This window comes from Netta rufina (assembly GCF_964035555.1).
Source record: "Netta rufina genome assembly, chromosome: 2".
In the NCBI taxonomy this organism is placed as follows: Eukaryota; Metazoa; Chordata; class Aves; order Anseriformes; family Anatidae; genus Netta; species Netta rufina.
Genome location: NC_140124.1, coordinates 86,567,835 through 86,594,265, shown reverse-complemented (window position 1 = coordinate 86,594,265; position 26,431 = coordinate 86,567,835). Strand labels below are relative to the sequence as shown.

Below are 26,431 nucleotides of genomic sequence, written 5' to 3'. Positions count from 1 at the left end.
GAATTGTGAACAGCCTTGCAAGTTGACCTTGGAACATTTACAGAAATAAAAAATTGGCATTAAATGTGGGATTAGGAGATAAGGGAAAACCACTTGAGGCATAAAGCATGGTGAAAAGCCATGGAGTTTCTCTAAGATGGTTTTAGTGTTTAGCTGGAGTGTAACTATTGAATGAGATATAATTCATTTTCATTACTGCAGGAGCCAAGATGTCTACTAATACAGTATTTATATTTGTGGTAATATCTTTCCACCATTGTGTATCTCTGTAAACCTTATGTTTAAAAAAACAGCCAAACAAAGCAAAACAAAAAGCCTCTCAACCCTCTCTCTGTATGGCCATAGTGTACAGCTCTTTGGGCCAGGATACACGTCTCCTGCTGCGTTAGGCTGGTGAAACACAGAACAGAGAGATCTCTCAGCGAAGAGCAAGTCTAGAGATGAATCTGGCAGATTGTTGGCTCTAAGGCAAATTGAGACTGTTGTGGAGAAATTTGTTCAAGACAGTGCTTGAGTGAAAGCCTCCTTTCTTGCAGCGAGGGTGTTTGAGCAGGAGCACTCTGTGATCGCGGCGCTGATGACTTTGCCCTTAAAAAAGATGTCCTTTCAAGTAGGCTGTTCTCAGACCATTTGCATTCCCCAGGGCCTGGTGTCTCCCAGAGGTCTGGTGGTACAGCTGTGCTGGCACACTTCCTAATGTACTTGTAATAGCAAAGGAACACTTTCTCCGAAGGAAGTTTATTCTGATTTGACAAGTGAAATGAAATGCCGCGGTAAAAGCATTCTTAGACATTTACACTGGAATACAGATAATTTAACAAGAAAAACAGTGGAATTGCGAATTCATTTCCAATGAATTTGGTCATAAGCAATCTTTCTTTGAATTTCAAGCAAACGTAGAGACCAATACTGAGCGAGGGCAGTGAATTCAAGAGGGTAACTTTGACTATTGCACATGTCTCAACTCCAGCCTGAAATCAGTCCTTCTGATGTTTGTGCCACACAAAGAGGGGTTAATCTATTTCAAAAACTTTTATGGATATAGTATTATCAGTGTAGCCTTGTGATCTATTTACAGTATTTTATACTTGCGATAAGCCCTTGTATATAGATGAAACCGTCCTGGAAAAATGCTGCTGTTCAGCGTAACGCATTTTATTCACTGACCCGGTACAACCGCCACAAGTGCTTTTTGCACGTTAATGAATGCCTGCCCAGAAAACATCATTCAAAACATTTGATGTGCCTTGTGCATGCATCTAGGTTATTTCAGTATGTGCTTTATTGAGAGCACGTGGGAAGGCAAAGTCATCTAGCACAGACTCTGTTTTGGAGGGCCAACAGAGGGGCTAGTTGATGGGGGCAAAATTGGGGTTGTTATTGGAGGAGTGGGCATTATAGTAGTTAATGGGGTTGAAAAGAGCAGGCAAGTAAGTGGGTCTCATTGACAAGGTGCCTCCTGTGAAGAAAGAGTAAGAGGGTAAGAATCTGAATTTTATTTGAATCAAGTACAAAAGGAGGTGTTGCTCTTCTGCTCACACAAGGTAACTTCCAAAATGAGCTCACAGAAACTGTAAAGGAAGCTCAGGTGGAGTGACAGCTCTGGAGCACTTGGGGATGGAGAAGGTTTTGAAGCTAATTCTAGCGTTTTATGTGGCACAGAAGCACTTTAGTACGTTTTAGTACGTCTTTTCTGTTCTCAAAACACATGATGGAGTTTTGTCCATCTTACGATCACAGTTAAGAATGTATAGTTGTATAAGCACATCAGAAAACAGAAACAAACTTCATTTATTTTTTGCTCTTAAAACTTTAAAGTACTTTCCGATCACTGTATATTCTGCTGTAACAGTTCAGGTGCTGCAAATTGTGCTTTAAGTTGTGTATTTGTCAAATAAGCAAACCTCCTTGCTTGTTTGTTTCTTTTAGTAGTTAGATGGTCTGCAGGTTCCTTAAGGATCTAATAAAAGATTGTAGGACATCAGTGGAAACGTTGTTGTTCCAAATAAAATTATTTTTAATTATGCAAAGAGGAGCAGAAGATGATAATGCACTGTTGCATTATTTATGGTGTCTGTAGCTTTGAAAAATCTTGTGGTGTTGAGACTGACCCAAAATGAACGAGAATGGCATGTTTCTGTAACTGTAATTCCTTGTATCACCTATAAAACAGACATAGTAAGTTGGGGCATTTTTAAAGCTCACATAACAAAAAGGGGAAAAATTATAGAAATATCGAAAGTCAAATTTCATAATTTAATAAAATAAGAGAAATCTACAGGAGAAAAAAAAAAAGAGTTGTAATTTGATGTCAGTTGTGCAGTAAAATTTTTCACCACAGTGCAGCATTGTAACAATAAACTTCAGTCATCACTGTCTTTGAACTTATCTGCCTGTGATAAGCGCTAGAGTATTTATTCCTGCCTTTATGTAAACACTGTGCTGCAAGTGGCTCATGACAGCACTTCAGGATGGCAAGCTGTGTCATGCGAGGATACTTTAGAAATGCATAATTTCAAAGCAGCTGACGTTCTTGCATTGAGGATTCAGAAGGTTGCAGCACTTTTCCTAAAGCCAAGAAGCTTCAAGGGGAAGATCAATCTGAATTTGTTAATTTATTTAAGTTTCTTTGTGCCTATTAAAAAGGACAAGATTCTGTCAAGGTAATGATATTTTCAGCTAAAAAAAAAAAAATAAATCAAAAAACCCACACCCACAACAGATTTAAAGTGGGGCAAAACAAACATAAGTAAACTGAAATATAGGACGAAAGATATAGCTAAATTTGTAGTTCTTAACAGCAAGCAGCTGCTTAAGTAATTAAAGTATATAAGGTGCTACTGACCAAAGCAATTAGTACGTAATTTCATTAATGGTGTTAGGATTGCAGTAACAACATTTGAGTGTTTCTGTCCAAATCAAGATTGTGGGCAGTTTGCGACATGTATAACGTGAGGTTAGAAGCAACGCACTATTATGTTATGGTATGTTATAGCACCACTGTCTGAGTGGATTCGTAACTGCACAAGAACATATTTTAAACTGGCTATCCGTCCTTTTAATGCTTCTAACAGGTATATGTTGCTTGCAAGCATAGGAGCAGTTGTAAATTTTTTTAAGCTTGTATATTTGTATATAAAAACCAAAAAGGACTACTTTTTTTTTTTTTTTTGTCTTTGCCATTCAGTTATGAACTTTCTATCATTCAACAGCAACAACAAAAACCTGAATTATTCTTTTTGTGGTTTGTCCCTAAGTGTTTGAAAAATCCTGGAGAACTCAAGCATACTAAAATATTCACAGTCCTCCTGAAATCTGAAGCACTGCAGATGAAGGGTTTCTAACCTACGAGGTTTGCAAATGAAAGACAAGTGGATGGTGAACACAGCGAGTTGTGTAGTTAGATAGCTTGTACCCTCAAGAATAACCGTAAATATTCTTCAGCAGATCATGATGAGTTTTAGAGACTGGATACAAAAAAATACACATCAGAAAGCAAATCTGGAATATATTAAAGTCCAATACAGGTCACCCTCCAAGGCCAAGCTATCAGCATTGACTGCATGCTTCTTCAGTAAGATGTCTGAAGCAGTAACATTGCTAGGGTATTGCTACCACAACAGCTGAATTGAACTTACTGTTGCTGTTAAAAAGCCATCAAATTAAGTTCTTTAGAGTGCCAAGACTTTACAGCTGTACAGCTATGCTTTTGGCCTGCTTTAAGTTCTGTCCTGTTCATGCATGGCCTCTTTCCAGGTCTCAGTCTTTCTAGGTTTAGGTCTGTAGATTTGTGGGCGTGCTTTTGGCGGAGAAACCAGTCTTTGCTGCTTTTCTCGGCTGTATTTCAGACATGAAAAAGAGTGAGGTGAGCAGGTTCTCTAACCTCCTGCCAATGTTGATGTGCCTGGGGTCCTGGGTGTCCATCACAGCCACATCTGCTGCAGGGCTTCAAGAGTTTGGTTGCCAGCAGAGTGGAAGAAAAGGAGAATGCCTTGTGAGAAGCGATGGTTTGCTAACATTGTACAGTCAGGAGAAAATGCATGTCTGCTGTTCTGTCACCAGAGTTGCTTGGTAAGCGTACAAAGGGGCATGTCTAGGTGGGAGCTCCAGGGTCTCTATCCACAACCTGGAAACCGAACAAGCCGAAGAAGAGCAGCAGTCTGGGTCTTCAAAATCCTGGAGTGTCCTGATTACCCAAATCAGGAATGAACACACCTTGTAAAACCAAGCGTGTGGGTCTCATGAGGAAAATGGGCATAACTGGCAAGTTGGTTTTGACTCTTGTAGAGCTATGATGAGTCTTCTGCATAGCACGCCTGTGGCTTTCACTTTTAGGTGAATCTGATCCTAACTTACTTTAAATAGTGCAGCTTGCCTGCAGGATGTTAAATGGTAGAGGAACCTATTTTGAGTAGCTGATTTATAAAGGCAACTTAATTTGGTGAGTCTAGAAGAAACATAAATAACTTGTATTTTTCTTGGGCCTAGATATATTTAGGCTGATGTGCTTGCTCTTCATTGAAGATCTGAATGGTAAATTAATTTTTCTTTTGCATCATGGCTGGTCTTGGGTGGTTGACTGTGAGTAACTAATATCATAGAATCTATTCAGGTTGGAAAAGACCTCTAGGATCATCTAGTCCAACCTTTGACCTAGTACTGAAGTCCACCACTAAACCTAAGTTCTAAATCTATGCGTTTCTTGAAGACCACCAGGGATAGTGACTCAGCCACTTCCCTAGGCAGCCTATTCCAGTGCTACACGACCCTTTCAGTAAAGAAATTTCTCCTAATATCCAACCTAAGCCACCCCTGGTGCAACCTGAGGCTGTTTCCCCTTGTCTTATCACTTGGTGAAATCAATTGAATATTGATTTCAATGTCAATTGAATATCAGAACAGTAACGTTGGGTCAAGTAGCATGACACGAGTAGGGGAAGTGCTGGACTCTTGAGGGAGCTTTTTTACAGTTCTGCTCTGTGTCATCCTGGCTTCTCTGTTTTTTGTTTGTCATTACTGTTTTTGGTGCATTTCCTTGCTTTTGTTGACCCAGTTTTAGCCTCTGTTCATATTTTAAAAAAAGAAATCGGTCAATGGGAGCTCTTGGGATCAGCATAGTCGCAGGGGAGAGGAGTGCCATTTGGAGATGCCGGTTCCCGAAAGTTGCTGCCCGTTTCCAAGCACGGCTCCCACGTCGTGGTGTGGAGCGCGGGCGCAGGCAGCAGTGGCTCCAGGCAGCCATTTGGGATGCGATTTCAGCAATATGCTATGCCATCTGCGAATCCGTGCAGCAGGGCTGTGGTGTTCCCTTCTAACACAGCAAAAGAGGTCCGCGCTATATTACGGTCGTAATTCTTAAATTATCCACCCTCGTCACTTGGTTTCCTCTGCTGGCAGAACCAGAGGAGAGCTCCTTGTTCTGCACCCAGAAGGGCTGCTTGATTTGCTGACTCCCGAGATAGGCTTGCATGGAAGGAGAGCCTAAAATAGGCAGCTGACTTAAGGACAAAGTACCCGTGTGCAGAAGAAATCGGATGCATACCCCAAAATGTTCTTTCCCCTTGAAGGACAAAGAAATGTAAGAAAAGCTTGGATCAGGTGCTGCTGTGGAAATAAGAGAACATCTGTCAGCAGCCTTCTTCATCTGTAAAATGATGTTAACGTAGCGAAGCTTGCTCGCTGTTATTGCAGTTACGAGTTTCAAAAGTCAGAAATTAGGGGCTCTTGGGAGGCTTTTTTGATGTTGAAATTGCGAATGACTCTCCTGCAGCTCAGTCTCTTGTAGATAATTTACTGAAATTACAGTTGGAGCTAATACTAAACTATTAAAGCAGCTGGTAAAAGAACCCCAAATTACCCCGCTGTTAAAGAATTGTACTTCTTCATGACTTCAGTTCTGTTAACTAAACTCTGACTAGAAGTACCTAGAAATATGACGTATTCCTGTTGGCTTTGTAAGTACATGGGTCACAGCTAGGTAACTATTATGTTCTGACAAGGCAATCTTTAATTAACCCAGAGGAATAGCTGATTCATTAATTGCTGTGTGCAGCTTCTGGAACTTGCATTACATCCTCTTCAGCGTGCTCTCTAAGCCAGCAATAAAGCCGTTCAAAGGAAATTTTAAAAATTCGTGGTTTAAAGTCACTACAACTAAAGGTTGGGTTAGCCCGGCTGCCAAGTGCGGAGGTGCGCGCCTAATTTAATAACGACGACATTTCAGCATCGGCTCTCAGGATCCATCGCGGCGTGAAGGGATGCGCTGATGGGATCCCTGGGTTTATCCACAGCCCCTTTGCTCGAATTGCCACAAAATGGCCTTAAAACGAACAGAGAGACTCCCCGCAGGCTGGCAGGGCCAGGCATGCCGACTGTCAGGCGGGACGGGACGCGCGGCCTTCGTCCCGCGGCGAGCCCGGCCTGCAGTCCCAGGCACTGGTTCAGCAGCAGGCAGGGTATTTTGGGCTTTGGCCGTGGCCACGCAGCACCTTACGAGGTTATGGGCTCCGTTTCCTGGAGCTGGGGGTGAAGCTCAGGCTTTCTTGGCAGGGCGGGAGTAACTAATCCCGGCAGGAGTGTTTATATTGGGTTGTAAGGAGCCTTCAGCCGGGATTATTCGGCAGGGCATTACGATGTTTAATCAGGGAGAGAGTGCACATTCCCTAAAGGAAAGCAATAGATGCTTTGACTGCATTTTTAACTTGCCTTTAATAGCTTAAACTTGCAAGACATGTGGTAGTTCTTCTCAACCGTCTGAATTCTTAACTCCTTTTTGAACTCTGACTTGACTGCTGGGGTGTTATTTATTTGTGCATATTTGATTTGTACTCTCTTTAGTTTTTTTTTCTTGTCCTCTGACACATAAGATAAGAAAAAGATGTCTGAGTAAAACTTTAGAAAAGCATCTTGAATAGAAATGTATATATGGGGAGATGGTAGAATAAACTTTAAAACCCAGTAATTTTCATTCATGCAAGCATAAGGAAAACACAGTATTTTTAAGATACTTCTTTGGTTTACTCAGTATAAAAATATGCAGTATTAATAAAGATTCAAGTAAACCTGACCTTTGCTGTGTCAAATAGCAGCTCGTGCTGATACAGGATATCCTCTTAAAGTCACTCACCCGTAAATATGACTTTCTAATATAAGATGCAGTCTGCCAAGTGTTTACCATGTGGCCAGCAGACAGTATTTCAATTCATCAATCCCTTGCCATCCGATGTTGCGCTTCCTGAGTTTTGACTGGAAGTGCCTTAACGGGTCAGTAGGTTAACACAGTTTTCCCCTTTCTCTGGAAAGCTGAAGTAGATTTTCTGTTCATTTTTGTGTGGTCTACACAGGCTAGCAGCAGCTCTGCTGTCCTGTTGGGCATGCCAGGCATTACGCAGCCGTATTTTCTGGGAGGATGAATGACAGCCTTCCTGCAGTCGTGATTTGGGAACGTAACACCACAGCTTTCCTTCCTGATTCTGCTACGGAGATGATACACAAAGATTGAGGCATCCAATTAACCTTACCAGGATGATGAGATATGAATAGAGGATCCCTGGGCTGGCTGGTTGGTCTGTCTGTCTCTTGTGCACTCAGTCGCTTGCTCTGCCACCCACTCTCCTTTCATTTCCCCCCTTCAGTGTAAGGAAAAGGCCGCAGTATGGCTGAGTGCCTGACTATTACTTGCATGATTATGACAAGCTTTACATTTGCCTCTGTTTCTCCTTTGGGGTCTGCTGACCCCATGGTATATCAGGGTTTTCCTTGATGCAACCACTCTATGCTCCTGTAGGGTTTCCTTAGGACTGATCTCCTCCGGCTCCAAGTTTGGCCTTAGAAAGAGTGAGTACCCCACTCTGTCCTGTGAGGTGCTAGCAAGGGTATCTTCTCTTGTTGGTATTATTTTCTGTCCTCTGTGTAACCGATGGAGGAGGTGTGTTTATTTTTTTCCTGTCTTTACAAACCCAACCAAACACACATTTTCCTTTTAAGATCTTTCTTAGTCTTTTTCTTGAACTCATATTTTAAAATTGGGTGATATGATAAAATGGGACAGGGTGACCACTGAACCTAATATTCATAGAAGAAAATTGCAGATGTTACCAGTTTCTTGAAAATTAATCATCTAGCTAGATTTTGTAACCATCCCAGGAATGACAATTTCCCAGAGGTCTACTTAACCTCAGACTGCTTTAAGTGACCTGTTTGCTCACTATTTACTATACAACATTGCTTCTGCAAACACTGGCTGTGCAGAGCCATTTGAAAGGCTGGCAGTTGCTGTTAACAGGAGCTCTGCCATCAACGAGTGCTAAAACCAGGGTGTGAGGTGCATTCGCTGACCAGCATTTGGCCATTCCTGCACTCTGTGCAGTAACAGTGGATCAACTGGTGTAGTATTTGGGTTTTGTTTCAAATGTGTTTTTTTTGTTTGTTTGTTTGTTTGTTTTTTAAAGCTGCAAAATTAGTTCACAGAAAACACATATTGGGAAGATTGAATCCCAACTTTTTGTTTCCTAACTGGGATGTTGGGGTGTGTAAAGGGACCGACCATACATACGTATTTTATCTTACCTCTTATAATAAAGCCCATATGTATATGCACGATCATTCTAGATGTTTTAGATGTTTTCCTTAGGTTTTCTTAGGTTTCCTTAAGTCCCCCTCTCTCATTGCAATATCATCGGTGCTTCAGCATGTGTGCCTTAGAACTGAGGAAGGGCCCAAAGGTGGAGGTGGGTTACCCACTGTGAGCTGTCTTCTGTCCAAACGATGAGTGTAAATGCATTGCAAGAAAGGGCCAGCCTGACTTCACGGTTCCTGTGTTAGAAATGGGAACTTGAATGCTGAGAGGCACTTCTGAAGGCTGTGAATAATTGCAGTCTCATCAAAGGGTAAAACCATTAAAATGTTAACGGAGATATGCTTTACCTTAGTTTGTCTCTGAAATTAAACAGACAGACAAATCCGCTTTATCCTCATCCTCTCCCCCCAAAATACCTAGCTTTTGTCATCTTTATGATGTCAAGTTGTTAGGTGTGTGAATTGGGCAAGAGCTGAATTTTTCGTTTTTTAACCCTACTGTTTTCTTCCATCAGAATTCCTGAAACTTGATTTATATGATCAAGACTAGTCTGAGGGTACAGTTGCATTATTTCCTGCTGTAGGACACCTATAACCAGTTGCTCCTGTTACTCATTAACGCTTTGATTTTGACTAACACCTTTCATATGTAGCTTATTCCTATAGCTGTTACCTAGCAACATTAATTTTGTTCAATTTAGTTTGTCTTCTATTTCAAGGGATTTATAAGGCGTGTTTTAAGAATGTTACCGAAGTCTAACCAGAAACCTTTTAGTAAGAAGGTGTTTATAAAGTGAATTCTCTCCACCACCTGTAATTAACATACATACATTTTATGTTAGCCTTTGCAACCTTGTTGGCAGAAATTGGAATAGATGCATGTGGGATTTAAAAACTACCTGCAGAACACTGGAGTAATTACAAGTTCCCTGTTGACTTCTCTGCGCAACATTTCAGTGAGCTTAAGGATCATGGATGCCTATCTCAATTTCATGCTCTTTTACAGAACAGCATCTCTGCTTCTTGCTCTTCTTTCCATGGCACGGTCTATTTAGCATTTTGGAAGCTGCATATACACTGAAGTGACATTTTGTAAGCCAGCAACCATAGTTACGGTACGAAGTAGAGGATTTCACTGAAGATGATTGATGTTAGAAAGTAAAGGACTCTTCAGTTCAGAGTCCCATGAGGGGACTTGTAGGGTGTGCAGAGTTCTCAAATTTGGGGGTTCATAGTTGTTGTTTTTAATCCAGACTAAATCACTCAGAATTTGGTGATGTCTGTGGGAGACAAAGTTGGGGTTGTGTCTTCACTTAAACAAACAAAAAATCTCTGGGCTCCTAATGTTCAATAAAGGCAGTCTTTTGATATTTTTGGATTTGGGTCCGATAGTGTACCTGGAGAACAGCATGAACGCATAGGGTTTGCAAGTGTTTTTGTTGTTGTTGTTGTTTTATTATTTTTATTTTCTTTTGTTCTGTGTACAAAGCTATCCCTTGTATGTAGTTCTTAATGCTGAAGGAAGAGGTTGCACGGAATTGGAGCTGGTGCTAGGAAAAGGACCATGTCATTCAGCTGTAGCACCTCTGTGGAGGTCATGAGGGGAAGACTTTAAAGGAAATTGTCTTTGAAATCTGCTTGGTGTTGCTTGCCTTCTGTTGCATGCATCTTTCATGGGTGTAGTAGCTGTTGAGTCTTAAATACACATAGCTGTAGGCTGCTGTAGGCTACATAGGGGCCGTCGGTAACTCTTTCATTGCACAAGAACTGCAAGTCCAAATAGGCAACTGGAGCCGGTGGCATCAGTGGAAGTTCAGTTTGTGGAGGAAGGTGAGACATTTGTGTAAGCATAGAAAACGAACTTACAAGTTCAGAGGGAGAAGGGAACAGAAGCCTATGTCTATGATCTGGAGTGACATTTTTACATCTTTACAACTACGTGTTTTCACAGAATCACAGAATATCTAGGTTGGAAGAGACCTCAAGATCATCGAGTCCAACCTCTGACCTAACGCTAGCAGTCCCCACTAAACCATAGCCCTAAGCTCTACATCTAAACGTCTTTTGAAGACTTCCAGGGATGGTGACTCCACCACTTCCCTGGGCAGCCTGTTTTCAGCAGTAGTATCTTGCCCAAAAGCTTTACTGGTTTGAATTTCTGAAAAATCCTATCAAAACAGCATTTGGATATGACACTGGAGGGACATGCAGCAGTACTGTCATACTTTTTTGCAGATGATTCCTGTAAAAAGGTATTATTTTGTAAAAAGGAGCTTGTGGCAAGCCTTACCTGGGTGGTTATTTCTGATCATAAAGGATGAAATTTCCACAACACCAAAAACCTTGCAAAACACTTACACCACTGCTATGACTCAGAATAATTTATATACAATTTTAGGAGATCTGATACAGGATGTTGAGGTGGATACTATAGGCATTTTACCTCTCTTTTTTCCCTTTTCAATTCTGGTAAAGTCCATTTTAGTATAAATTTATTTTTCCTGTATTACCGACAATTTATGTAGCATATCACCACATAATCGATGCAGGATGATAGGGTATATGGAACCAAGTGTACCTTTTCTTTCCCTGTTTCTCTCCGTCTCCTTGAGGGTCAATTAATGTGCATTAAGAGGACATTGAAAACATGGTCCTTTACTTTTCTAAACTTGGGTGAAATCTTATGTTAGTTGTACCTTAGCTTCTTTGCTTTTTCAAGTAGGGTCTTGAAAGTGCAGGACTGAACCTGATTTTGGAGAACTGATCCACCAGAGTTAGGCTGTCAGATAGGGACGGGATCAAAGTCAGCAGCTGTCCTACTGTAATATCAAACACTTGTTTATATACACACTGTTATGTTACCTATAGTATCAAATACACTTCCATGGAGACAGAGAGGTGGTATAGCCTTTCTATAAATCTTCTGCTCAGTTCCTAGTAGGGCTCGCATTAGTCTTTTCTGTGAACTGATAAGAGAGAGAATGCTGAAGAATTAAATTCTGAAACAAGTAAACAAGAAGGAAGTTATGTAAGTATGCAGCTTTAAAATCACAGCTCACTGAAGTCCTGCAGTGTTTTTCGGAGTATTCCCTGTGAGATACAGACTGTATGTAAAAAGTAAGGGTGTTTGCTGAGCTGCCATTTAGAGAAATAAAATGTAAGCTGGTCTCCAGTCCAAAGCCGGGATTCTTTCCATGTTCAGCTTTTTTCAGTAAACAGAAGCACTGCAGTGTAACGAGCCCCTTGACAGCTGTGGAAATACCTGCTTAATTCAGGAGGCTGCCACAGATGAAGCTGAGCAGAACTCATTTCAGCATTATACTGCTTCAGAGTAAGTGGGATACTGCTCGTTCCTGTTAGCTGAGCTGACACATCAAGGCCAGTGAGAACCAAAATAAGTAAATAAATTAGGATCTAGGGGACAGGGAAGGGCTAGAAGCAGAAAGACAAATGGGACTTGGAAGGCCTTTGGTTAAGCAAAGATTAAAGTTTACTCAGACTTAATTGAGTGGCTATCATCCCGCTGTGGTATGCTCAAAAACAGTCGAATAGTATTCAAAGTGCTTTAACTTTTGTGGAACATGAGAGCTTAGCTCACTAGCTCAATAGCAGTTTTAGTTTTATAACAGGATTTTCTCTTTCCTTGAACTGAACTTTTAAATTCCTTTTTTTTTTTTTTTTTTTTGTAATTGAAATCATGATCTACTTTATCAAAAATCTTACTTGCAAAATCAAGTGAAGCTGGTTTGTGAACAAAGCCAAAGCTTAACAAATTGCGGGCAAAGAAGCAAAATGAAGTTCAAACAGCTGCCAGAGAGTGCAATTCGGTTCTAGTTTGGGAAAGCAAAGGCACGACAACATTGCTCGCTGCCATGCCAAGTATTCTCATATGGTGTAGGAAGTTCTACATAACTACCAACATCCCCTCCACCACCAAAAACTAACACAAAAAAAAAGAAAACAAGAAATAAAAAGACTGCTTCCATGTTTGTTCATGGAAGTTACAAGCTAACCCACCATGCAGTTCAATTCAGAGAAAAAAGCAGATACTTGAATATCCCTTTTCACTGCAGAATTTAATGCAGATTAAGGAAAACCGTCTTTAGCATCCCTGGAAGCATAGAACTGAAAGACAGCTGGAGAAAGAGGTACCTTGGCAGCCTGCACCTCTGCCTGCTGTAACAGCCAGAAGTAGTTCTTCCCAGTCAATCACAAAATTTGTGTGTGCGTACTTGGAGGACCAGCATGATATGATACTGTCTCAAAGGCTAATGATTTGCAAATGTTGTTGTTAGCTGGCAAGCTTCCTCAAAATCATATGGCTTGTTTTTTTGTTTTGTTTGTTTGTTTGTTTGTTATGTTTGTTTTTTTTTCCAAGTAGGATGATCTTGATAGAGGTTGTATCTTGCAGGTTGGTAGAGGAAGATAATCTGAAGAATTGCACTGTATCTGAAATTTCCTTTTGAACAGTATATCTGCAAATGATTTAAGCTTAGCTTAGAAATCCCATGGATCGCTTATTTGATTTTTATTTAGTTAAGTTCTGTAGAGAGGCATCGCAAGTAACATAGTGTATTACTTGGCAGGCTGAGACATCTGCTGGCACTTCCGAGGTAGGCTGCAGCAATGAGGTTTCTTATTGCAACATCCTGAAATCTCTCCAAAACATAATGGTATTTAGTAGTAAATGCTATTGTATGGAGATGAAACTGTATGAAATTCAAGATTGCAGGCTTTATCTCCAAAAAGCTTAAGGATATGCACTCCTGCAAAAGTTGTATAGAAAAACTGAAGGCTATTATTAGCAGTGCTGCACCCATGAAGAAAAGGAGGTGACAGGGGAATGAAACCAGATTCCAGACTTCAGTGCAACATATTATTAGGAAAACTGTATATTCACCTGTCCTGCTGGAAATTGAATTTAGGTGTGTAACTGATACGCTTAAAAGCCTGCTATGGCAATTCAATGCTTTAAGCTATGTACTTGGTTTCCTTAATGTTTTGCATGAAGTGCCTCATTTTGTGCTTATTAGACTTTGTATTACACCTTTGTGCCTATTTGATTATTCAGGGATAGCTTGAGCTGACTCTTAATCATTCTTCCCAAGTCACAATCATCAGAAAACTTAATGATCTTGCACACTAATAGCTTTGTATAAGTTGTTAATAAATTAACACCCTCAGGGACAAAGTCAAACAGCTTTCCACAGAATGTACATCTTGACTTTCTTGCATTTCTGCTAAACAATTGTTGTTATTTTCTGTAACTTACTCCCTGACTCTGTGGCCAGGATCTTTATTCTATTTAGTATAGAATTCTCTATATCTCCTTCATCCATCCTCTAAGCTTTTACTTGACAGCCAGCTGACACCCTACAGCTTGGTCCTCTGGTACTGTAGATGAATGATAGAATTCAGAAGCCTTGTAATCCAGCCTCTCACTCTTTAATACTCCTACTCTTGTGGTTCCCTTGTGATTGCTCAATAAGAGTTTTAGGTACGTATTCTCCAAATAGGATAAGAATCTGGAGGATGGAATGAAACTTAAATTGCAACTCTGTCTCAAGATCCCTAAAAATAGCTGGAGAATTATTGTAGACTTATTCCAAGCAAAGCAAAGACTAGATTATTGACAAATGCATGAACTAGAGGACAGAGAGAAGATGGTATAGCCTACTGAAGCTGTCTTAATAGTTGGGTGGTACCTATTAAGTATAGTGACTGGGGAAAATAGCCATAAAAAGTAAAAAGAAGGTTTGTAAGGTTGTAAGTGTTTTTTGTTTGTTTGTTTGTTTGTTTGTTTGTTTTTGATTGTTTGTTTTGTTTTTTAATTGATGTTCAAACCTAGAAAACCTATGGGTACGTTTTCAGTGAAGGCTAGGTGGTTTTTACTTTAGTAAAGGTCCTCCTGACTCTCAGTGAAGAATGTCATATTTCAAGTCATTAAATAGGGCTCAGAGGCATGTACGTGACTAGCACCTACTTAATTCTGAGATCTTCAATTCCTCCAATGCTGAGAACTGTGGTCATAGCATCACAGAATGGTTTGAGTTGGAAAGGATCTTAAAGACCACCCAGTTCCAACCCCCTGCCATGGGCAGGGACACCTCCCACCAGACCAGGTTGCCCAAAGCCCCATCCAGCTTGGCCTTGAACACCTCCAGGGATGGGGCATCCACAGCTTCTCTGGGCAGCCTGTGCCAGTGCCTCACCACCCTCTGAGGAATTTCTTCTGAATATTCAGTCTAAATCTCCCCTCTTTTAGTTTAAAGCCTTTCTCTCTTGTCCTGTCCCTCCACTCCCTGACAAAGAGTCCCTCCCAACTTTCCTGTAGGCCCCCATTAGGCACTGGCAGGTTGCTATGCGGTCTCCCCAAAGCCTTCTCTTCTGCAGGCTGAACAACCCCAACTCTCTCATCCTGTCTTTATGGAAGAGGTGCTCCAGCCCTCTTATCATCCTCATGGCTCTCCTCTTGATTTGCTCTGATAGGTCTATGTCTTACTTATGCTGGAGGCCCCAGAGCTGAAGGCAGTACTCCAGGTGGAGTTTCATGAGAGCAGTAACCCTGTGGTAGAAAGCCAGCAGATTTGTCAGGCATGGTCAGTGGTCATCAGCATTCAAAACAAATGCAATGTCAGTGCAACGTTCAGATCCTGTTATGGTCATTGAGGCACATTGTTAGTAGACAGAAATTGAATGGTACTGTTTCTGGTGATGTCACTGTACTGATGGTGCCTTCCAGAAAGGTGATAGTGGTACAAAATCACTGAATAGCTCTTCTTCTTGCCTTGTTTACCTAGAAAATATGGCAAAAGAATGAATATCAGTAGCTATTTGGGGTAAGAAGCATATTTTAGCTGCATGGTGCTGTGTAAATGTTTGTTAGCTCCGTTGGTTGGCTCTACTTTCCATCCATCTGTGACATGAAGAGTTTTGGGAAACTACAGTCTTTGTAGGCAGCTATAGTGTATTTTACCAGGCCAATTGATACCATTAAAAAAAAATTAAAAAAAAAGTCAAATGTCTGGAAACAAAGTTGGTTTTGGTCTAAAGTAGTCATTTAGGCAGTCATTGTGAAGTAAGCAGAGTTATATAACCATGTGTACGTTTGATAGTGTGTTGAACTTCTAATAGATAGTAGTGTAATTTGTGGCCAGGGAGTAATTACAATACTCTGAAATTGGAGTTTAGAGAGTGGTTAGTTCAAAAGACTCGCAGATTTCTGTTGTCTTGCAGCGTAATTATTGTTCAGGAGGAACAAATGAAAATGAGCTATCTTAAGGTAGGGTGGCGTATGCAGGAGGGATGGTGTACGTTTTATTGACTGATGTTCTTCCAGCCAGCTGCACCACATCCCTAGTTGATTTACATTATACTCCTTAAGGCAGGGATCTTTATTGCATTACAGGAGTAAGCATACAAAACTTATTATAAAGTCATGGAATGGTAAGAAACAAAAAATATTAAAAACGTAGCATTGCCCTTCAAAATACTTTATCTCAAAAATAGGCAGACATGCAGACAAGGGCTTTTTAGGAAATTATAATGACAGCTTTCCCACTTGTACAAGTACATCCTTCACCTATTGACTTGTGCAACACTATCCTTTTTTCTTGTCTTGAAAGAATTGGATTTTTCAAACAGCGTTTATCATACTGTTTGGCAATCTGAACTGAGATATTGGTAAGTAATACAGATTTTGAAATGTATGTCAATTTAACAGTAAGTTGTGTTTCAGATCAGCATTGGTATTGTTAAAAATCCCATAAAATATTGGTGATTGATAAATACTACAGTAGAAATATTGCATTCAGAGTCGATAGCTTTTTACTGAGGAAGACAAAATAAAGCATGATCACCAGTGGCTTTTTTGTAAGAGTTACTAGCTATGTTATTTTTTTATATATAAAATAAGTAAATTTTCTGTAATAAAAATTTGCAATGTAAAAATATAGCTGTAGAATACCTGATAAGTTTTCTGAAATTTTGTCTTCAGTCTTTCAAAACTTTTTATCTGGGACTTTCAGATATGTTATGCTGCTTTTATTTTGTCTTTCAGATGACGACGTGGACCTGGAAGCTTTGGTAAATGACATGAATTCATCATTTGAAAGTTTATACTCTACGTGCAGTATGCAGTCAGAAACCACTCCGCTCCTTCAAAATGGTCAGCTTAACCGCAGTCAGTTGCCAACCTCAGGATCAGGCGCCCTGCAGCCCATGTCTCCCAGGCAGAAGGTGCAGCGGTCTCAGCCAGTGCGCATTATGGCAGTCAGGTAGGAACGAGGGACTGCCCTCCATTTGGTTCAAGCTGTCTTGAAGTAGCGTTAAAAGAACGACATTTTGAAATAGTAGATGAGCTTCAGTAGGGGTCTGGTAGTCTCACACTGGACTTCTGCATAGGAAAAACAAATTACCAGGTAGGTGGAGGTCATAGATTTTCCATGTATTTTGTAATATGCAAATATGTCTCACTTCTACTCTTTTTGTCAATGTTTGATGTGCCTGTAGTAGCAGACATGTATGGAAGCATATCATTAGTACCAATTTTCAGAAATAATGTCGATGTTTGGAAATAAATCCAAAGCATTCAAAAACTGTTCTCTCAGCTGTGGTGCCTATTAACAGCTTCTTGGCTTTATGCAACATAACGAATGATACAGATATAGATGAGGTTGCATTCAGATGGTTTTGGTATACAAAAATATCTCTCTTAGTGGAGGTTTCCTGAAAGGTCCAAGACAAACAAACAAAAAAGAACATGTAGTTCTTTAACCATTCTTCCTAGAGCAATTTCTTTCACTTGAGTGCATAATGGTAGTCATTACAAAAGAGATGCATTTAGGTTGTCTCACTGTTGTCAGGATGGGGACTTGAATTCAAGCTTAAACTGGAATACTCCTGGTGGCTATTGGAGAGTCTATAGATAAAGCTGTGGTTCTTAAAATCTTTTTAAGCAGCAAGAAGAAAGGAGCTCCTGTTAGTATGTATATGTAAATTTCCTGAAGCAGATGTATTTGGAGTTTTCTTTTTCTTCTAGTTAAGAAAGCCTTCTCCAAAAGAAGTGAGGGGTAATAATAATAAAAGAAAACTCCAACATCTAGGAAGGGTTGCTCCTAATTCTTTACACTGATGTGTTTCCTATAGGAATGATATTCTTAAGGCAAGCAGCTTTTCTATGCGAACTTTTATGCAGTAACTGTAATACAAACACACTAGCTAATGATGCAATCACTTCTACAAGTTTCATGTGTAACCTTGAATAGCACTGTACTAGAAAACTCACTGTAGAGCAGTATAGCTCTCCATGTTTTCCAAATGTCTCAGTCAAACTCATTTAAACTGTTTTTGGCACTTCAAAACTTAACAACTTTCTTTGGAAGACACTGCACTTCCATAAGCCTTAGAACGTTATGTATTTATCATTAAAGAAAATAATAGCAAAATTTTTATTCAGGGTTATCCAGATGCCTTTCCTGTACAGGGAAACAACAGCTGTGTCTTTTCCTCAGCCTGAACAGAATGGTTGATGGTTGTAATTATCTTAAGATAATTATCTTAAGCTTTATGTGTATCTCAGTAATGAAATAAATGATGCACTGAAGCATTGTAGACAGAACAAAGTGCAGCATGGTTTACTCTCATGTTAAGAAAACAACACCTTTTGAATTGTGTTGAATTTGTAATCCCAGTTATTATAATGGAGGTCAATGCAAACACACAGTTCAACACCTGCAATACAAAGAACTATAACAGTTACTGGTACAGTCTTACATGGTTCTTTATTCTCTAGAGAAGTGTGTATTCAGGTAGCTCAAAAAATAAAGCAGGTCAGGCAGTCTTTTGCATAGCCCATAGTTATGGTTGAAACTTGGTGTATATATAGCAAAAAAAAAAAAAAAAATCTGTTGGGCCATTCGTGGAATACCAAGGCAACTAAATTGGGGGATGGAATTACTTTTTAGTTATTTTATCAGCATCCCAGTTCTGGTAAAGGCATGGACAGCAAGCATGCCCAGAATGGGACATGTAGCTAGAGGCAAAACCAGCAGTTGTGTCCCAGAAACTCTGATAAGAAGACTCTGCTTGCTGAAGGCAGTAAGCTGAAGAAGGTGAAAAAAATGAGGATAAATTAAATGAGAATCCCTTAAAACTTCGATTACAAGGGTTACAATACAATAGTTATTAGTTGATTGCCTTTGGAAACTTTTACAATTGCCACTAGGTGGTGCATTCTGCACAGGCAAATCTGCCAGAGTCGTCTAGCAAATCTTCAATGCTGGTGCACCAGCAGTAGGAAAACCTAAAGCTGTCTGTGTGGTCATGAACGGGTCTTATATCTTTTCTAACTTTCTTTGTGCTGCCTGGTAGTCTTTAATTTTCCTTCTGTCGGTATGAGCAGTACAGGTGTATTGCAAACTGGAGCTTGCAAGTGTGTTGGTCCTACTTAGACTTTAATAAGATGTATCTCAGGAAGTGTAAGTAAAACGTGTTTGAACAGTAATATTGCAACTAACATAAGCTAGGAGGGTGTAATTGCAGTTTATTGCTTGAGGTGAGTCTTTGCACTTCCGTCTCTCCAGGAAATGTTGAGTTGCTTAGAGATGGGATATCATACCATAATGAGGTGACGGTATTGGTTTCAGCCTCGGCCTAGCTATTTTACTGGGCTACACACTTGTTTTGCTGATCCATGTGGAATTTGGCTCAAAATTAGTGGAGTTATGTCCTCTTTTAGGTGAGTTTGAAGATCTTAGCTGACTTTCTGGCGTATGGAGCTTACACTTGTAAGCTAGTGCTTGCAAAAGAGTGTATATACTGGTATTTCTGTTTATTTTATGTGCACAGTTACCTCCGTTATTCACGCAAATTTTCAAGTTACAAGCAACAAAACAAGCATAGATGTGTGACCAGTCATTTTTCACACGCAATTACTTAATTTGGACTTGCAGTTGCTGTAACTGTATAGTAGTTGCGTAAGAAAGCAAAATCATTTTTTTTTTCTTTCTTTAATATTAATACATTGAATGGTGGTTTAGAAGATGCAGGTCTGGTGATGCCAGTTTGCTTTTCTTAATGCTTGATGCTTCTATGTTTGTAGGCGTCTACAAGAAGAAGAACAGCAATTCAGAACGTCGTCTTTGCCAGCCATACCAAATCCATTTCCAGAACTCTGTAGCCCTGCAAGCTCTCCAGTGCTGGCCCCTGGATCTTTACCTCAGAGTCAACCTGCTAGTAAGCATGTGAGTATGGAACGAACCTTTGTGTCATACATTAGCATCCAAACCAGCAGTGGCCTATTTCATTTTGAAGGCAGAAAGTAAGTTTCCAGATACTTACAAACATTCGTAGACTTTGTCTGTGAGTAGGGCAGCACTGGCAAGAGAACATCTTCAAACAGGCTTCAAAGTTTTTGTTTTTGTTTAAAAGGTGTTGTAAGAATAAAGGAATATTTCAGATATGTGCATGTTGTGAATGAAGCGGTAATACCTGATATCTTTGGAATTTCATTATCCAACATAATGACTTAGTAATTTAGAAGTCAGGTTAGATGGCTTAGAGTTGGAGCAGGATCTGTGTTATACTGCGTATTCTAGGTGCCACAAAGATGCTTAATAGCCCGTTAATCATTTTAAATTCATTCTCTCTATAAGTAGCTGTCTTTTTTCTTTAAGGGCATGGTGCCTCTTTGTTTTGCTGTTTTTCATGAAGCTGCTCAAAAAGCAAAATACTGTTATTAAGAGCATGTAACTAGGCACAGCTCCTTGTAATGGGGTGGATGAGCAGAACTGTCCCGTGGAGGGCTGACTGAGTAGCTCTCCAGGTCCTTTACAGTGAAGTTCTTTACAGTTTTGTAAACTGTGCTGACTTGCACAGGGATTAAAAAAAGTGTTGCTTACACTGACTGTTGGGTTAGAATGGATTTGCACATGAGTACCCAAAACCATGGTGACGTCCTGTATCACTGCTGATTTAGTTTGTAAGTAGCTCCTTTGGCTGCCTCTGACTGATAAAAGGGTTTGGGTTGGACATTTCAGCTACATAGTGTGCACCTGCATATATTCTGCATTATTTTGTATCTCTATAAATAGCTGTCAGTTTTCTCGAAGGATACAGTGCATCTTTGGGTTTGCTGTGTTTCTTATATATATACACAAGTGAGATAAATAACCAGATAATGCCTTAAGAGAAACAGAGTCATTCAGTTAGAAATTTAACATGGTCTAGTCTGAGTCCTCGGCAACTGCTAAGCGGAGAGGCTGCTCTGTCAAGGGAGCGGTAATCTGACTCCGGGGAGAGAAAATAATGGGCAATTCTCTCGTGTATCCTGCCTCTTGCCAACAGAACAACAGCATGGCTGCCTTTCTGAGACAAACTGGTTATGGATGGAGATGCATTTACCTTGCTAAATATTACCCGGTTTCAGGGATTCTTTGCTTTTCAGCTGTATGTTTTACTAGAATGTGCGATTCCATCCAAAAGATGGCTCTATGAAGCCTTAAGAAACCTAAAACATCTGTGCATCAATTTTAGATTAAATTTATAAACTGGTGGTTTAACAGTATCTAAATATAAAAGTAAACAAAGCATTAATATATGTAAGAAGATGGCTATAAAGACAGAATAAAAGCAGTTTTTTTCTAAACTTTACTTAATAATTTTCTGTTAAAAATCTACCTAATTTTAAGACCATAAATCGTGACAAGGCTTTCCCAGACGTAAAATGAAATACATACTTATATAGCACAGCTGTGCTTGCTGCTGAAATTTTTAATCACAGACAAGCTAGTGTAATGGTAAAAGGTGTAGGGGATGAGATGAGAGGAGTTAGTGCATGTGAGACAGTAATGGCTTCCGTACATGCATGTATATTGCTCATTTCAGTTTATCAGCTGATTGGAGGCAAATGAGAAACACAGTCTCATGCCAAGGGAAGGGCAGAAAGGCATTCTTTTCCTGTCTTCAGTGAAATAGTAGATAAATACATGTAGAACTGAAAAAATCCTCTAGCTATAAAATGTGGATAGACAAAGGTTTAAAAATAAAAATAAAGACAGAACAAATTGTTCCTTCGTGAAGAAAAAAACTTATTTTTGTTTAATACCTCAGATTTAAATGCAGTGAAATGTTGCTGGATAACAAAAAATATGCATGTTCAGCCTATTCAGGGGACGTTAGTTATATTTAATCCAGTTTTAGTACCATTCAATGGAGTCTAACAAACATCATAAGTTAAAAAAAATAATAATAACTTATGAAATTTTGCACATCTCCTCACCTTCATCCAATAATTAAAAAAAAAAAAAAAAGAAAATTAAAGGTTGGAAATTCAATTATTTTAGGATACACTTTTGTTTAGATAAATGTCCACAGATGGAATACAAACTACTTGTTAACAAAGTAAGGGATGAGTTTAGTTAAAGGACTGCAGCAGTACATTTTAATGGCTGGTAGCTAGTGAAAATGAACTGCTCTTTTACAAAAAAACTTGGATACAAACTATAGACTCAAGATATTGAATGCAAACCAAGGTTAAAAATAATGATGCGTAATTTAAGGTTTTCTGCTTGCAGGTCATGAACTAGGATTAAAATTAGAGATTGGAATGAGCCATTCTGATTATACAGGGTATGCGAGGTGTGAGTGAGAATGGATTCCCTTCAAGCCTGTTGAGCCTCTGGGAGCAAACAGGCAAATAGCAGTGCAGCCTGTACTGCTGAGCCCTGAAAGCTCAGAATACACGTGGTGTGAAAGAAATGTTGCCTTTGGTCGTTTTTCCTCCTATGTAGGGGACTTGAGAGGGCCCCAAGTTAATGTAGTCTTGGATTTCAGAATGGAGTGGGTATTTTCTTTGCTGACTGTGAAACACTGGGGTCGCTGGGGAGCTGGGATGTCTGATGTGACTTGATAAGGAATGAAGTGTTGTTGGTATTGTTGCTCATGGAACAGCTCAGTTTTGCTTTTCAGTAGTTTTAAAATGCAACCTTGCAACTATAGAAGTGTTAGTGGTTATACTAGAGGAACTTAAAGATCAAGTCAAACGCAGAACATGACAATTCTCATATCATATTGCCAAGCCTTGGGTATAAAGAAATACCCAAGCTCTGTTCAGGTCTTACTAAATTAAAACTTTTGCCCAGTATATTGTTACCTATAGGGAAAGTTGAATGTGAGTCAGAAAAGGAGCTTTCAGGCCATAATGCTTGAATTATATTTGCAGCTGAAAAAAAGGGGTTGTCTTTTCTTATATGCAAAACTGTGTTCATGTAGCTGGAGTTTAAGCCATATGTTTCTTGTTAAGACACTTTTGACCCTTTTCCAATACTTTTCCATCCAGTTGTCCCCACTTCTCTTCAACAAGCAGTTTGCAACATTGCCTATGCACAGCTCTGCATTTGTTTCATATTCTTTCTTGACCTGGCGAAGAACTATAAAAGCAGTAAAGCACTGAAAAATAGCTGTAATAAACCACTCCTAATTTTCTTGCACTAGATATTTGTTGTTGTTTCACAATAGTAACAAGCCATTTTCTTTGTTTTACTCAAAAAAAAGTGCATGTATTGGGAATCATTTTATTTTATTCTTCTCGAGCAATCTATTGAGGCAACTGTACCAGTTTCACCTCCACAGGAAGCAGCATGCCAACTCTGGCTGTGCTGCCACATGGGCACACAGTGCTGCTTCTAAAGTTGGTGACAACTGGAGTGCTCCCCAGAAGCCAGAGAGCAGTAAGAAACAATGGGTGTCCTGTACGACCATAGGGGATGTGGGCATTTCTGCAACTGTGGCAAAGTCCATGCCGAATTTACGTGCAGCCCAGACCTCTCACCTGATCTGCCGATTGCCTGTGTGTGCTGTGGTGATGGTCTTTCTTCAAAAACAAAACCACATGTAGGCAAATGGGACAATCATTTAATGGAAAGCATCAATGCATCCGTCTTGGATGTTAAACTGGAACATTAGCTGTACTGAAATCATTACAGGTTTATTCTTCTGTGTAAAAACAAATAACAATTATTGTAGACTTTTTAAAGCATGTAGGGAGCTTGATTACACTGACATACAGTTTAATAGTAAAAGCCTGAGAAAAGCAATTACTCTAAACCATCAGATTGTTTCAAAGGTAACTTCCACAGTCCGGAGGAGGTCTAATACAGTGGTGTTACCAAACGTTTCATAAAAACGAATTGTAATTAAACAGATATATGCTCCTAAGAGGTTCACTGCTATGATCCTTTATTGCAATTCTGCAGATGGAAACAGCCCATTTTGAGCTAAGTTTTAACGGTGAGAAATTTTAGATGTCAACCTGTTTCTAGTAAATGGCAGGCAGTTCTGTAAAAGCACAGTTGAAGTTTCAGTAATATGGTCAGCCAGCTTGTGAGCACGGGGATGAAAAGAACTGACTAGCTGTGCTGTTCAATGAGTAACTACTTAAGAAAAAACACAACTGCATATCATCGTAATTTCATCAGCAGCTCATGTGGTGAGCAAGACAACTCAGATGTCTCATGTTTGGAGAAACGATGACCCTTCAAGCAGTAGCTGCCAAAAAGCTCTTAAGTTCTTTTTTCAAAGCATCAAGTAGCAAATAAGCAGTCGAACTGAGAAAGTTTTGTCCGTGAGCTATGGCAGGAGAAGGCTGACTGGAGAGACCAGTGCAGGAGCAAGCGTTTCTTTCTTTACCCTGTGCCTCCCCGTCCTTCAAGTACCACCCGTCTGCCTTCACCCACAGTGCCTGGCCAGCAGCCAAGTGAAACTTCAGCAGAGCTCTGCAGCCGCCTCAGCTCTCCTGCTTTCTGCTCTGGGAAGGGCAGCTGAAGGCAGGAGCAGGAAGGAAATTCTCGAGGAGACATGATGGGGCATTGCACGGCCCTTTATCCCCACGTCCCCATGTTCATAAGATGCGTGCACACCTACAAATGTGAAATCTCTGCATGCCTTGTGGGTGGGGAGAAAGGACAGCTGAAAGTTTTTAAACATCATTTACTTAACAGAATAAATATGTTTGTGTAAGAAAAATGGTAACCAGAAAATTATACCAAACCGAGACCAAGCATTTGTCTAAAAGATTGCTAAAAACATCAGACAGCTAGGTTACCACTAATTGAAGTCCATCTTTGTGTTGCTGGTATAAACTAAGAACTGGTTGGTAACTTAGGTTATAATTTCTGGTTGTGTACAAATATTTTGGAAAAAGTATGCAATAATTACATGTAGGTCACTGCGATGCCACAGGATATTAGTCTAAAGTATCTTGTGTGAGTCAATGAAGCTTTCAACTGTAAAAATAGGGCAAATTTCTCACATCCCCCCTCTATACAGCCCAGGCAATCTTCCAAATAGCAGTTTGATGTACCAAAATTGTTTACTCTTTTCTAGCAAATTAAACTCACAAATGCATATGAATTAATGTTATTCTTTTTCCAGATTTAGTTACCCTTCAAGGGAGCTCCTGTAAACAGACTTCTTAGTTTTAATTGTTTTAATTACATGTTACGATACATTTTTTTGATTTTTCTTCCCATAAAGCTTTCATATTGGCTGTTTTGAAGACAAGGATGTTGATTTCCAAAAGAGAAGCTGTATAAAAATGTGAACTTGAATAATGTGTATAATGAAAACTTCATGTGCTGTTAGATTTTTCATGTGACAGATAAAAATTTTGTAGTTAATCTTTTATTTGAATAACGTTTAACAACGTGACTTGTTGAAAATAGATGTTGGTAACAAGATGTTCAAAAAGTCTTTATTTCCCCTAAACAGGCCAAATCCTGTAGCTAGATTAACCTAGGCAATTCCTTAGATCCGGGCAGTCCTTTGGCCCAACTATAAAACATACATGTAGGTTTCCATGACTGTGATATATCATGTTGCTTTCCTCAAAGCTTTCTTTGAAAGAAGAGTTTTAAGCTAAATAATAATAATAATGATAATAATAATAATAAAAACTACATAGATGGCTTCGTAGCATGTTTATTGCGTTTAAATTGGGGAAGATCAGGCCTCTGCTATGGGGCTGTCATGCCTCTATAATCACAGAATCAGTAAGGTTGGAACAGACCACCAAGATCATCTGGTCCAACCATCCCCCTGCTACCAATGTCACCCACTAAACCATGTCCCTAAGCACCATGTCCAACCTTTCCTTGCACACCCCCAGGGACGGTGACTCCACCACCTCCCTGGGCAACCCGTCCCAATGCCTGACTACTGTGAAGAGAAATGCCTCCTAATTTCCATCCTAAACCTCCCCTGATAAAAGCAAGTCTTTGAATCTCTCTCTCATTTGGTGAAGTAATGCTTTCCCAAACGAGATGACCCAAGTTCGATGGACAACCACTAAATGAGACGTGTAGGAAAGGTGCCCCATTTCTTGTCGTCTTGTGACCCGTGTCACGCGAACGCGTTGTCCCATTACTCCCGAAGAGATCAGGGAGTGAGCTCATGCGGTTTGGAAAGTCTCAGTAGCTCGTTACTGACGATAAGACTAACGAATAACTGAAGAGTAATGAGCCCGCTGGACTACGCTGCGGGCAGCCAGTCTTCAGTGCTGTCCATGGGCGCCTAGGCTTTTTGGCCAGGGCCTTGCAGGCTGCCAGGGACCAGGATGAGGACAGATCCAAAGCCGCTATTTCTTCTTCCTTGCGCCTGTTGTATCATGAGGCTCAGTAGGGAGAAACGTGTTTCTTCCTTCTTGCTTTTGGGAAATGCCAGAACAGTAGCCGTAATCCCAACACGAATTACTGGAAATATGAAGAGCGTCTCGCGTTCAACCCCCCAAGTATGCTATTTGTTGGGCTTTTTTTTTTTTTCTGTTTGTTTTTAATGACACAAACCTGGCCTTGCTCCC

General features: G+C 40.0%; 1 protein-coding gene across 6 annotated transcripts in view; it reads left to right on the top strand.

The window, feature by feature from the left end:
* Positions 1-26,431, top strand: part of GRB10 (growth factor receptor bound protein 10) — a 149,848-nt gene that overhangs the window by 73,437 nt on the left and 49,980 nt on the right. For all 6 annotated transcript variants that reach the window (XM_084282541.1, XM_084282536.1, XM_084282539.1 and 3 more), the window contains 2 exons: positions 16,637-16,853; positions 19,679-19,820. In XM_084282541.1, the coding sequence (XP_084138667.1) occupies positions 16,637-16,853; positions 19,679-19,820 (359 nt within the window). The remainder of the gene's footprint in view (positions 1-16,636; positions 16,854-19,678; positions 19,821-26,431) is intronic.